The sequence below is a fragment of the Echinops telfairi genome, unplaced genomic scaffold (assembly GCF_000313985.2).
Source record: "Echinops telfairi isolate 266 unplaced genomic scaffold, ASM31398v2 ScPeMD7_2573;HRSCAF=3158, whole genome shotgun sequence".
In the NCBI taxonomy this organism is placed as follows: domain Eukaryota; kingdom Metazoa; phylum Chordata; class Mammalia; order Afrosoricida; family Tenrecidae; genus Echinops; species Echinops telfairi.
Window position 1 is genome coordinate 16,475,769 of NW_022106471.1, and position 14,770 is coordinate 16,490,538.

Consider the following 14,770-nt stretch of genomic DNA (forward strand, 5'->3'; position numbering starts at 1 on the left):
CGTCAGACAGAGCAAGATATGACAAAATGATAATTTATAAATTATCAAGGGCTCATGAGGGAGGGGGGAGCAGGGAGGGAGGGGGAAAAATGAGGACCTGATGCCAGGGGTTTAAGTGGAGAGCAAATGTTTTGAGAATGATGAGGACAATGAATGCACAAATGTGCTTTACACAATTGATGTATGTATGGATTGTGATACGAGTTGTATGAGCCCCTAATAAAACGATGAAAAAAAACAAAACACCTCATCAAGAACACTTGTCAGGTGCCATCACGTTGGTGCCAACTCACAGTGACCTTGTGGCACAACAGAACAAAACATCACCTTGTCCTGTGCTATCCTCACAATTGTTGCTGTTTGAGCCCATTGTTCATCCCCTGTGTCTGTCCTTCTCTTTGAACGCTGTCTTCCTTTTTGCTGCTCCTCCATTTTTCTAGACACGATGTCCTTCTCCAGGGACTAGTGTCTCCTGACACATGTCCCGAGTGTGTGAGAGATGAAGTCTCACCATCCTTGCCTCTGTTTGTTCTTCCGTCAGTACATGGTACTTTCTTCACCAGCACTGTAGTTCAAGTACATTGATATTTCTTTGCTCTTCCTTACTCAGTATCCAACTTTGACAGGCCCCTGGCTCAAATGCAAGGAACTAGAGGTCAGATGGTCATGATGAGCCAGATGTAAGATGCAGATCCAGCAAACAGCTGTAGTTCCACCACCAAGTCTATGTGTATTTAGAAGTAGGCCACACATTTGAGGGAACTCCCTTTCCATTAACTGGCTGCTCATGGCAGAGCTCATCCTGAAGATGACTGATTATTCTTAGAGGTCACCATGGGGGGTTTAGTGCATCATAACTGCCAAACCACTGAGAAGCATGGCCCAGTCAAGTTAACCTATAACTATTTAACATTGATTTTTATCCATAAGTTTTATCCAGTGTCAATAATGGTGTGTTAAAGTCTCTTGCTACGTATAATTACAGAGATGTCTACTGTTCCTTGAGTTCTATCAGTGTTTGTTTTATGTTTTGGTGGGTTGGTATTGAGTACATATGTATTTGTGCTTGTTATATTTTCGATGTCTTTCCTCATCTATTATAATAGATTTTGGGTTAAAGTGTATTTTGTGTAGGCCTATGTTTTCATTTCTCTTGGGTGTATACCTAGGAGAGGCATTGCTGATCATTTGGTAACTCTGTGTTTACCCTTTTGAGGAATTGCCATAATGGTGTCAAAAGTGACTGCACCAACATTGTGTGAAGGTTTCAGTTCTCTACACCCTTGCCAGCACATGTTGCTGTTCATCTTTCCATTATGGCCGTCTTCATGTTAGAAAGTGGTATGTCGTGGTTTTGATGACAGGGATGCCGAGTCCTTTGCCCATTGTCAAAATGTGCTGTTTGTCATTCATTGTTGAGTTAGGAGGTAAACTTCGAGCAGGTTAGAAACAAAGTGAAACTGGTGCTGTGGTTGAAAGCTGTACTGGCAATTTACAGTTGAGACTCAAAGCAGTTTTGGTCCTATACTGATTTTGGGATATTGGTGTCACGAAAGATCTCTCAGAGAGATAGTCACATTTCAGCTGGTGTTGGGCATTAACTAGGTTGAAAAGACTCGACTGGAAATTCCAAGACAGAGCAGTGTGTGTAGAACTGCAGTAGATTCAATAGGTATAAAGAATGTGGTGTGTTACCCTAATTAGTGTTCTGTATTTTACCTTTAGTTTCTAATATCAATTGCAGTGGCTACACAAAACTCGCAGACAAAATTCACAACTAAAAAGTTTATTAAGGAAGTTAGCAAGTTGTAATGCTAGTGAGAAAAGCTCAGGGTTGAATTGTCTATCAGGGCATGTTACAAAGTTCTTTCAGGTTTTCTACTAAATGCCCAAAGGAGCACACCACTCCACTGTAAGTAAGCCTCAACTGGAAGGCATTCAGCTCAAGGTTGCTGGTTAGCAAACCCAGCTCCCTGAATTAAATGCCCAGAAGCACCCCATTGCAGTGAGCCTCAGCCTAAAGGCACTCAGCTCCACTTCAGTGGCTCAGTGAGCCCAGCTTCCTCAATTAATTGCCCAAAGACCCCTCACTGCACAAGCCCACCTCCTGCACAGCAGCCCTCAGCATTACTTGCTCAGTGAGCCATCGTGTGCTTCCATGCTCTGGCTCCTGGTTCTGCTGCCAATCCTGTGTTTCAGCTGTTTCTGGATCCAGGAGCTTCACCGCGCAGGGATCTCAGGTCTAGAGATCTACTCCATGCTTAACCTCTTGGCTGGTAATATGACCTCCCCACCCTGGCTTCTAAGAGGGCTTTATTTTGCTGCAGCAGGATGGCATTGCTGGGAATCTGTTCACAATTACTCACAGGTGAATCCTATCAGTATCTTCCCCCACCTTCTGACCAGACCCATGCAAGAAAAGGATGTTTGGTGGGAGTTAGAGACATTGGCTAGAAGACCCACTAATTCACTGCCCTCCTTCCACCTTGCACATAGCAAGAAAGGAAGCTTAAAATGAGTAAGTTGGAAAATGTTTGTATAGGAGAATAAGTAGATCATATTTGTTTTAATAAATACTATTCTAATGGCCAGCTCTTAGTGGATGTCAATAGTGACTGAAGAAATAAACAATTCTGGTGAAGACTGTAGAACAGTTCAAGTAAGAAATGCTGGGGTCTTGATTTAAAGTTACAACAAAGGATGCTAAGTCGATGACGGGTCCTTCTGTGGTTTGCTCGGCCCCACCCCCACTTCTTTATTCATTATCTATGTGGATGGTGATGCCATTCACTTAAACAGAACATAAGAAATAGGAATAATATTAGAATACCAGGTAAGCTTAGTTTTTCGCACATTTGGTTTGCAGAACCTTTGAAACATTTAGGCGGAGGTGAGCTTTGGATAGCTGACTCTGGTCCAAGTTACAGAATAGATACTGGCTGTCATCAGCATACTTATGCAATAATAAATAGCATGCAAGTCGTGGTTGGAATCTTTCAAAATGAGTAAGATGACCAAGGAAGAGCCTGAAGTACAAGTATATCATCTGAAAAGCACGCATGTTAGGAAGGGAGTTGAGTAGCTTTGAGGACAGTATCCACCATTTATTAGCCATGTAACCAACTTTCCTTACTTATAAAATGAGGCTTATAATAAGTGCTCTAGGGAGCTATGTAGCAAGTGGTGAAGTACATAAACTTTAGAACATTCTGCCTGGATGTGAGTCCTGGCTCACCACGTATTGACTGAGTAACTTTGACCCAGTTGCTTAATCTGCCCAAGGGTACCCCCTTTCCTGGTACATTGCATAGGGATGGTAATTTGTGGCCTTGTGAAGATGGATGCCTTCCATAGGTTGCTGTGTAACAATGTCTAGGATATAAATGTTCAACAATGTAAACTGAGATGCCACTACTACTATTGCTTTAGAAGGCTCTTGGGAAGATCAAGTGTTCAGCAGAGTGTAAAGTAGTTAGCCAAGTGCCTGGCACAGATTATATAAAACCTCAGCTATTGCATGGACCCTAAAAGACAAGAGTAGAAGTGCCCTCTGGGTTTCTGAGACTTTTTAACTCTATTCTTCTGCTTAACACTCACGGCTTTTGCTCCATAGATGCCTATTTTCTAAATAAGTAATTTTCTGATTCTTGCTAGTTTCATGTTTTCGGTCCATCTTTTAGCTAACGGTTATCAAGTTTTAAAATTACCTGTACATATTGCATTATCTGTAACAACTTCCTTGTTTCTGCTGTTCTCTGAAAGCATGAGCCAAAATTCAGTGGGTTATATGAGGGGGAAACCCCCCAAAACAGAATCCCCCACCCCAAAGTTATGTATTTAATTTTTTTTACAAAGCAACCTCTTCACCTTCAAAGTACTCTCCATTACACTTAATATAATTGCCACATTTCGATTTCATTCTTGGAAACTTTTTCAAACTCATCTGTTTGAATGGCTGACAGCGCCTCCCTTGTTTTTCTTCACGTCTTCTATGTTGTGTTAGTCTGGGTACTTTAGAGAAACAAATCCACAGAAACACATATGTATAAGAGAGTTTTATATAAAGGCTAAGTGCACATCAAGAAAACATCCTAACCCAGTGCTTCCCAAGCCCACAAGTCCAACATTAACCCATATGTCCAACCAATCCACAAAGTCCTCCTCCATCTCACAAAACACACACTATGATGCCGACTGCAGGAGGAAAGCTGAATCAGTGAATGTGTAAGCATCTCAGCGCTGGCAGAGGTCTCCACACGGCTGTTCCAGCACCCAGGGTTGCATCGGGGTAGGTCCATGCGGCTTCACCTTGGGGATGTCTTGCAGGAAGTGAGCCTTGCCAGCTGAAGCAGGGAACTGGCTAGGCAGCTGCACCCTGGTCTGACCATCACAAAGCAAGAGACCTGAGAACTCAAAAGGCGAGGCGCATGAAGTCATTTTTCTCTCCGCCCTTCAATTAACCCCACATGTGTTTATCAGCCAGATTTGCACAATAAACTAATTAACTCATATGTCATCGAATCACTGCCCTTTCATGTCCCTCCTCATTCGCATTCTTGGAAACAAAAAAAGTTGCAGGGAGTGAGGTCAGGTGAATGGGGCAAGAAAGGCATGCTGTTTTTAGTGAAATGGGCACACTGAGATGGCTGTGTGAGCAAGTGTATTGTCATAGTGGCAAAACCAGTCCCCCCTCTTCTATAGATCAGGCCTGTACCTCTAAATATAAAGCTGAATTAACAGTCTGACCTGATAGACCAACTCCAAATGCACTATTACTCCCCTTACGTTAAACAAAAAACAAAACCCAAACATCATCTTAATCTTTGATTTCACTTGACAAGCTTGTTTTGGTCAAGGCGTCTTCCACTGACTTGTTTGATGTTCGATTTCAGGGTTGTAAGAATAGCACCATGTCTTGTCACCAGGAATGACCTTGGGGGGGGGGGGGTGGTCTTAAGGTGTTTCAGAGCTGTTCTTTCAAAGCATGGCGTGTTTCCACTCAACGGTCTTTTTGCTGGTCAGCCAGAACGCTATGCACAAATTTTACAGTGACCCTTATTCCTAATCTTCCATTAAAATTCGCTGAACCAAGCTCCCATATAGTACGGATAACTTCCTCATCTCTTCAGTGGTCTGTCGTTGGTCTTTGAGCACAAGTCCATGAATTTTGTCAACATTTCTCCCATTTGGGAAGATGAAGGACATCCAGAGCGAGGTTTGTCATCAATTGACATTTCACCTTTTTGAAACGAGAAGATCACTTGTACACTTAAGTTTTTCCCATAGCACTGTCCTTGTCAGCTGTGCTCACATCACAATAGTTTCTGTGGCATTTTTCCCCAAGAAGGAAACAAAATTTCACAGCCACACACTGTTCTCTTAAATCAGCCATCACAATTTTTGTGATGAGATTTAAGGGAAATTTTTACAAAAAAATTCGCCATGAACAGAGAACCTTCCCAGGATTTGCCACTGGGTGCACTAACTCAGAGCAAGTTGCTAGATGCTTGCCTCGTGGGAAAAATGCGTACTAGGAAAGCTCCGCCCAGCAGAACTTTTTTTTTTTTTTTGCATACCCCTTCATATGTTTGTTTTAACATGAGTATCACAAGGTAAAGCCACCAAGAGACGTCTTGTGTACCAAGACTGGTTTCTCACCTTCAGTGTTAGACACTGGGAGTTGTTGACAACTTTCCTAGGGTTTCAAGGCCACCTTACAAAGATTCAATTTTATATCATAATCCTTTATCATAACACAATTGTGCTAAGCCAATTTTGGGAGGTTTCTCTTACATATTTGTGATAAACCAATTTATGGAGGTTTTAGTAGATGTTACCGTGCGATTGATTTGGTGATGGAAAGAAGAAAAGAAAGCAAAGGTAAAAAACCGTCTGAGGTTAATTTCAGAGCTCCCAAAAGGGAAAGCAGAGCAGAGAAAGGGACGGGAGTGCTCCTGGGTGAGGTTCATGAGCACCCAGTTGGGGCTCCGTGAAGTCATACTGTCCAGGTGAGAGGTGGAGAATTGTATAGCCCGGGTCTTCTGGGGGGGTGGGGGCAGGTAGCTGGGGAATTTTCCACTGCAGCTTTGTTGTCTGCAGGTCCGGAGCTAAGCAACAGCGTTCAAAGTTATCTGTAATGGTTAGTTTCTGCACCTGGGCCTGAAGGCCATCAGAAGGGAGGAGGAGGAGCAGAAAAGTGTGGTCTGGCCTCTCCTGGTGTCCTTGAATTGTTTTCACCAGCTCTTATCTCCTTGCCTGTCTGCCCTGTTAATTCCCGCTCCTGTCTAACATTCCAGTGTTTTAGTGATAAAGGGATGTCATTGTCTGGCTGTTTCCTGCTGGTAGGGGGCACTGTAGGTTTAGACATCAGAGTAGGCAGAAGAGGGGAGGCCAGTGGCCAAGCAGGTGTGCGAGTGAAGTAGTAGCTGGTATACTGTGACCCTGGACAAATTTTGTATGTGCTGCTGGATAAATATGAGAAAACACGGAGCTAAGAGAAAAAGAGATAGGATTAATGGCCCTAGTAGTTGTAACAACCAGGTGGCCAAGGGATTGCAGCCAGCCAAATGAGTAATTTGTTCTCCTGTGACCATGGAGGGTCCTCACTTGGGCGGGTCAGCGTTTCTATGTCCTGCTCCACCAGCCCAGGTTCATTGATGTAATAACAGCACTCTTCCCGAGGAAGGGGCAGGTACCCCCTTTTTCATCAGAAGATACAAGGCCTATCCATTCTGTAGGGCAACTTGGGCCAGAGAGGTGATCTGGCGTTGCAACGAGGCCAAGGAGGCTGTGGGAGACTCCAAAACAGCCTGCAATTGGTCTTCAAAATCCTGTGCTGAGATGATGGAGGGGCCGAGTGCCCATCCAGCCATTCCACCTGCTGTGATTGAAGAGGCTAGACGTGTACCTACCATTATAGGAAGGGATATTGCTCTCTTTGATCTTCGGACAGAGTAACCATGCTAACTCAGACTGACCATATAGGAAAACAAGATCTGCTGTGGAGGAATTCACACATTTAGTTAAAGTTCCATTGCATCAAAAGAATTGTCCGGGGTTGGAGAAAATTTTAGTATTAGCAGTTATATTATGTCTGCAAATTCTGTGCAGAGAAAAACCATCTATTATGGATTGTGATAAGAGCTGTATGACCCCTAATAAAATGTTTAAAAAACACAAACAAACCATCTACATTCCAATCTGTGAAGTAACAGACTCGCTGTGGCTGAGTCTGAGTCTGATGTACTTCCTCTGTAAGAGACCGGTCTGCTCTGTTGTTTCCCTGTGTTACTGTGGCATCATCAGTTTGATGCCCTTCGTATTTCCAACATGTAAGGGGCCCAGTGGACGACGGCTGTGGATTCCCATGACAGACCTGGGAAAGGTGTAAGGGACCAGAGAAGGAAGGCAAAACTGAAAAGGTAGCTCCTGTGTCGACCAAAACTTTATCCACTACCTTGATTGTTACCCTAGGCTCGGCAGGGTGATGGGGGTCCTCGAGTCTGGCCTCCATCAGTTCTCAGCAGCTAGGCCCTATAGTGTCAAAGGCGGGTCAGGGCTTGGAGGGACTGGTCTTCCATGGCTGGGCGCCGAAGGACAGACACTTCTCCAGTGGCCCCATTGACCACACACCGGACAAGGCTTGTTGGGTAGAAGAGGTTGTGGGCAGCACTTGACTCAGTGACCTTGCTGTCCACACTTGAAGCAGACTCCTGGGGGTGGTCTGAAACTCTTGTTCCCCAGGCCTAAGAAAGATGCCTTTGTCGTCTTGGTTGCCAGGGCCTTAGGACTACAATCAAGGCTTGGTCCTGTAAGTTTGCCTTCTGGCAATTTCAGGACTCGCTGTCTGCCTCTGCCTGCTCCTCTCTGGTATTAAAGACTTTAAAGGCCATATTTACCAGGTCCTGGCTGTCTTTGGCCTTGTTAAACATTTTTCTAATGTCTGTAACTGATTGAGTAATGAAATATGTGGTGAGGACAGTGGCCCCTGCTGGTAAGGTTGGGTCTAGAGGGGGGTGTATTGGGTAAGGGCTTCAGTCAGATGATTTAAAAGTGCTGCCAGATTTTCATCCCACCTTGAGTAATTTGCCTGAGTTTATCAAAGTTTACTGCTTTGTGAGAAATTGCCTGGAGGCCGGCCAAGACACTGGAGCATTTTATTATCTTGGTGGGCCCGGCCTGCCTGGCCTGCCTAGGTATTGGTCTGGTAACTCCAGCCTGGTTCCTGCCTCGGGACTGCCTTAGTACCCACAGGCATGTTGGCTGATTTCAATGTCCTTCACCATTTCTCCGGTTTCGGCACCAAATGTGAGGTTCATTTGGCGATGGAAAGAAAGAAAGCAAAGATAGAAAAACATTTCACAGGTGTATTTCAGAGCTCCCCAGAGGGAAGAGAGAGCAGAGAAAGGGATGGGAGCATCCTGAACTCCTGGGTGAGGTTCATGGGCCCCCAGTTGGGCCCTCCCCCCACCCCCCCTGCGAAGTCACACTGCCAGTTGTGGTGAGGTAGAGAGTTTTATAGCCCGGGTCTCGGGGAAGGGAGTAGCTGGGGAATTTTCCACTGCAGCTTTGTTGTATGCAGGTCCGGAGCTAAGCAACAGTGTTCAAAGTTATCTGTAATGGTCAGTCTTCTGTACCTGGGCCTGAAGGCCACCGAAGGGGAGGGGGGGGGGGCAAGGAGGGGCTGGCCTCTCATAGAATCCTTGAGTGTTTTCACCAGCTCTTATCGCCTCGCCTACCTGCCCTGCTAACTCCCAGTTCTACCTCACAGTTACCTTATTGTGGCACTGCACATTTTTCTTGGTAATTTAGAAATGATCTGATTATGAATGACAGTTTGCCGGTGTGGATGTGAAGCCAGTCATCTAGAGCAGCGGTTCTGAAGCTGTGGGTCGCACCCCTTTGGGGGTGGAATGACCCTTTCACAGGGATCGCCATAATTTTAATGGTTGGGGGTCACCACCATATGAGGAACTGTATGAAAGGGTCGTGGCGTTAGGAAGGTTGAGAACCCCTGATCTAGAGGTTGTTTATTGAATTCTCCTATTTATTACTTTCTGGTGTTAGATATTTTCTAAATTATTTTCTAGTGACTAGTATGTTCCAACAGCTTGTAAACGTCTAAGAAAGCAAATTTTCTCGTTAGAGATCATCAAAAAATTATGTTTGTATTTCTTTTTTTTAATGTGATAATTGTGAGGGAACTGTATGTATGCAGTCAGAAAGCATAACTGTTGAAAATGCTGTGAAAGGCTGTGTAACTTGAGACCTTAACCCCACCTACTGTTGAGTCCCTTTGGATTCATAATGACCCTGTGGGACAGAGGAGCGCTGCTCCTTAGCATTTCCAGGACCAGACTGCCTGTTACTTCTTTCATAAAGTGCCTGGGTTGAACTGCCAATCTTTGATTAGCATTACTTAACTCATTGTATCACCAGTGCTCTGCTAGGAACATATGTAACTAATAGTATGTTCAATAGATATTTAGTGATGATAATATGTTTGTATTAATTCAGGTGGCAATCATAAGTTTTCAAAAAGTAGCAAGCTTATTGTTGTTTTCCATTTATTTTTGCATTTAAGGGAGGAAAAGACTGAGCAGTTGCTGGACTGTAAACAAGAACTTGAGCAAATGGAAATAGAACTAAAAAGGCTACAACAGGAGGTTTGTACCTGGAACTTTACTTATTATATAGGACCTCCCACATAATTGGAAATAGATGTGTTTCTCCTTGTAGTATGTAACCTTTATGCTTTATATAGCAAATGAAGTTACTGGATAGCTTTTCAATGTTTGTTTAATAATAACAGACCCCAAACTAGAAATCAAAGTCTTTCACTTTTTTTTTTTAAATATAAGATCATTTTATTGGGGACTCTTGCAGTTTGTATAATAATCCATACATCATTTTTATCAAGCATATTTGTACATATGTCATCATCACTATTTTATTAACATTTACTTTCTATTTGAGCCCTTGGCATCACCTCCTCTCCCCTTCCAGCCCACCCAGCCTTTTTGATTTTTATCAATGCAAAGTCTCCAGACTTCTTCCTATCTCAGTGCCATTCAGACTGCGTTGCTGGCTGCCATCCAGTCCGTTGATGACTCTAAGTGATCCAATAGGACAAAGTAGAACTGAGCCACAGAGCTTCTAGGCTGTGATATAAAGGAGCAGCCAGGACTTTCTCCTGCAGAACAACTGCGTTTGCCACCAACCTTTTGGAAAGCAGTGGGTGCTCAACTGATGTGCCATCCAGACTTCTAATTCTAGCTTTGCTGAGATTCTGAGGATTTTCTGAAGACTGAGAATGTTCCAAGTTCTCTTTTTGTGCTCTTTTGGCTTCTGTGGTCTTAACGCTGCCGTGCTTATACTCTAAACTTTTATAAATTAACGAGGATTGCTGTGTAGTTTTGTGTTTGCTGTATTCGAAATGAAAACTAAGCATTACATTTTTGTTAAATTCACTTGAAAATATTACCGCTTTATTGAACATAAAAAGCGATTGAACTTAATAGCCATCATTTTGCACAAAACAAAAAGTTTAGAGAAGTAGTACTGTTTTGCAGTTTTTCAAATTTCTTACAACAGCTGTTCTGATCTTTGATTCTGTATTCAGTCTTTTGTGACATCATTTGCCCAGTAGCCTCTGGAAAACCTTCTGGACCCTCAGGAGAGAAATAGAAATTAAAAAGGCACTTAATGTCCTACTCTCCTAGTGTCTCATAAGCTCTGTGAAAGGATTTCAGAGATTGAAGTCCCTGGACCACATTGGTCTATTGTAAAGGGATGACAGGCAGGTTTTTAAAGTTTGATTTTTAATTCCTGTCTCAAATAGCATTGAGAAATGCAGTAGTCATTTTAACTTGAAAGCAATTCATAATCTCAGCAAAATTTTAGTTTGTTACAATATATCTGGGTAGACTGTGTCTCTAAGCTAAGTGATACGTTCCGATGACAGCTTGACTTGAGTTTTCTTATTTTTAAAAAAATTATTCTATATTTTCAAATAGCTTTGTTACCATCAAATACTTGAAACAGGTTATGTTAAGTAAGGTTTAATTGGAAAATTCCCTAATACTTTGGTAGAGTACATTGTATAAAATCTATAGAAACGTGTGTGTGTAAAGTACTTTATGTTTTTGATGAAAAGATTTTGTACCTCCCCATTTTTAAAGAAGAAAATATTTTTAAAGAAGAAAACATTTTTAAAATGTTGTATACAAGGAGGCTTCAAAAAGTACATGGACACATTTCATTACCTTTTAATTCACTGTTTCCCTTAAATTTTTAAAGCCCTTTCATATAGGGATACAACGAAAAGTTTGCCCTCCCAACATTAGGTTCGTGTACACTTTATTGATAATAGTGTTTTTGGTCAAGGTGTGCAGCCATCACCTCTGTTCATTTCCACATTGTCAACCGCCTTTCCCTGAAGTTCTGTGCCCCTGGGGAATGGTTCCTTCTTCCCCTCCTTCCATCCCTGGTCATCACAAATAGACATCGCTCTCTGTGTTTACCTGTTATCAGTATATCACATGAGTGGATCATACAGCATTTTCCCTCTTCTGACTGACATTTTACTCTGTAGCCTCATTTTAAAAATATGTTATTGGGATATAATTTACATACCGTAAGATTCACCCTTTTAAAGTATACATTTTTTAGAAACCATAGCTAGTTGTACAGCCAGTGAATATCCATTTTAAAATAAAAGATAATCTAATAATAACTTTTATATTTAGAACATGAATCTGCTTTCGGATGCTCGTTCTGCCAGAATGTACCGAGATGAATTAGATGCGCTTAGAGAAAAAGCCATCAGAGTGGATAAGCTTGAAAGTGAAGTCAGCAGATACAAAGAGAGGCTACATGATATTGAATTTTATAAGGCAAGAGTCGAGGTATGTTGCATAATTTAAACAACAGTTGTTATTTTCAAAATTCATTAAAATGCAGTGAATGTGAGGAAACTCTTGATGTGTTGAGCAAACAGCATATACTCCTGAGTGTTTCTGAAATGATAAATCAGTACCTTGGTCATTTAGTGCTACTCTCACATTAATACCACACATTAGGGGACTTCAGTGGACAGACATTTATTTTCTCATAATTTAGGAGGCTGGAAATCTGAATTTAGGATGCATGTTTCTAAAGTAAGGCAGCGCTCTCTCGCTCCACCCTGGAGGGAAAAATCTTTGCCTCAGTTCTTCTTGGCATTCCTTGGAATGCTACTCAGACTCTGTTTTCCCTCAGTCTGGCTTCCTTGCTGCTTTGCCTGGTTATATATTTATATTGCAAAGGATTATATATTTATATTGCAAAGTAAGTATATCGAAGACATACTCTACACCAATATGGCCTCATTCACATAAACAAAGGCCCCAGATGGAATCACATACACTTATATGCTGTGTGTTCTGTTGAGTTGATTCTGACACTCAGAGATCCTACAGGACGGCGGGGTACTGCTTGCCCCATGGGGTTCTTAGGGCTGTCATCTCTGAGGGAGCAGATGACCTGGTTTTTGCCAGAGCTGCTGGATGAATTAGAACAGCTGACCTTTCACCTGGCAGCTAAGGACTTAATTCCTGTGCCACTAGGATGACTCTCCATGTATAGAGGGGTTGGCATTCTAACATACATTTGGGAGGATGCTATTTAACCTGTCACAATCAGCATATTGCTTAGGCTGTGGTTTAGATTTTTCGTAATAGTGATTGCATTGAAGTTTTGGGGTTCTTCTTTCATGCCTTTACTTTAGCACCACAGGCCATGCAGACATTTAAAGCCCTGCTCTCATAAAGTAAAAGTATTTGTCTTTATAATCTCAAACTTGTCCTCAAAGTCAAAGCAAAAATACTTCTGATGGCTGTTACGTGGACATATATACATGTGTAAACAGATTGGGGGGAAAAATTCCTGCTGGATGGTTTCAGGTTAATGTTACATGAAGTTGAGTTTGGAAACAAGAATGCAACAAACCTTGTATCCCTTTAAAAAATGTCCTTGTTTTCTGTCTACAGAAGGGATTGTGGCCAGTTTCAGTGTGGGGATGATGGAGAAGGTATATGTAATGAGAATGTTGCAAAAGAAAGTAGTTGGGACATTGTAGCAGGGATGTTGTTAGTTCTGACTCATAGCGACCCTGTACAGAGCATAGCAAAACATTGCCTGGTCCTTCGTCACCCTCACGATTGTTCTTGGTTCCAGCCCATTGTGAACAGCCTTGTGTATGGGTCATCTTCCTTGTCAAGGACCTTCCTCTTTTTCATTGCTCCTGTATTGTACCAAGCATGAGGTCCTTCTTTAGGGACTGGTCTCTCCTGAAACAGGTCCAAAATACATTGAGACCAGTCTCACCATCCTTGCCTTCAAGTAGCATTCTACCTGAACTTTTTCCAAGACAGACTTGCCTTTTCTTTCGTCAGTTCGTGGAACTGACAGTAGTCTCTGCCAGCACCACAGTTCAAATGCACCACGTCCTCTGGTCTTCCTTAGTCCGTGTCCACCTTTCCCATGCATACAAGGCAGTGGAACATACCACGGTTTGGGTTAGGCACAGTATAGTCCTTAAAGCAGTGGTTCTCAACCTTCTTAATGCTGCGACCCTTTATTACAGTTCCTCATGTTGTGACGACAGCCCTCCCCCCCCCAAACCAAAAAATTATTTTCGTTGCTAGTTTTGCTACTGTTATGAATCAATCGGGCGACCCCTGTGAAATGGTCGTTCGACCCCCAAAGAGGTTGCACTCAACCCACAGGTTGAGAACCTCTGCCTTAAAGTATTATCTTTGCTTTTCAAGCTCTAAAGAGCTCTTGTGCAACAAATTTACCCATTGTGACATGTCATTGGATTTCTTGACTACTGCTTCCATGAGTATTGACTGTGGATCCAACTAAATCCTTGACAAACTCAATCTTCTCTGGATTTATTATGTTGTTACCTATTGGTCCAGTTGTGAGGATTTTGGTTTCCTTCACACTAAGTTGTAATCCATACTGAAAGCTACAGTCCTTCATCTTCATCAGCAAATAATTTCAGGTCTTATTGCTTCAACCAGCAAGGTTGTGTATCTGCATACAGGAGTTTGTTAATAAGCCTTCCTCCAGTCTTGATGCTGCACTGTTCATCGTATAATCCAGCTCCTCTGATGATTTCCGTAACGGACAGATTTCAGCAAATATAGTGAGAGGATGCACCCTCATGCATACCTTTTCTGATTTTACATCATACAGGATTCCCTTGTTCTCTTTGTGCAACTGCCCCCGCCCCCTGTGCAGGTTCCTTATGAGCATAATAATGTGTGTTTGAATTTCCATTCTTCCCAAGGCCATCCATAGTTTGTCATGATCCACACAATCAAGAGCCTTGGAATAGTCAGTAAAACACAAGTAAACATCGTTGTCGTATTCTCTGCTTGGAGAGTTACCAGAAAGTAGGGCCAGTAGATTGCTAATAAGGTAGAGTGCATATAAATTCTTTTAAGTGTATATGTTCATGACATTATTGCCACTGAGATGTGGTGTCGGGGCCACATCTGATCCCCTCTCGTTACACAAAAGATAATGCATTTCCAAACCAGCCCAAGACCAGTGGCCACAAGGCATAGGCCAGACATGCCTTCACCCTCCAACTTTCTTTTTTTTTTTTTTTTTTTACAAACCCTTGTGTCGAGGGCTGACTTTCAGTAGATCGCAGCGAGGGAGCTGCTCTGCTACGTACGAAACCCCGACCCAGAAGCAGGTCGTCTACGAATGGTTTAGC

At 42.6% G+C, this 14,770-nt stretch overlaps 1 protein-coding gene across 1 annotated transcript in view; it reads left to right on the top strand.

The window, feature by feature from the left end:
• The window catches only part of CCDC88A (coiled-coil domain containing 88A), a 111,561-nt gene that overhangs the window by 42,565 nt on the left and 54,226 nt on the right, over positions 1 to 14,770 (top strand). The window contains exons 7-8 of the mRNA XM_045294099.1: positions 9,584 to 9,665; positions 11,748 to 11,906. Coding sequence (XP_045150034.1) covers positions 9,584 to 9,665; positions 11,748 to 11,906 — 241 coding nt within the window. The remainder of the gene's footprint in view (positions 1 to 9,583; positions 9,666 to 11,747; positions 11,907 to 14,770) is intronic.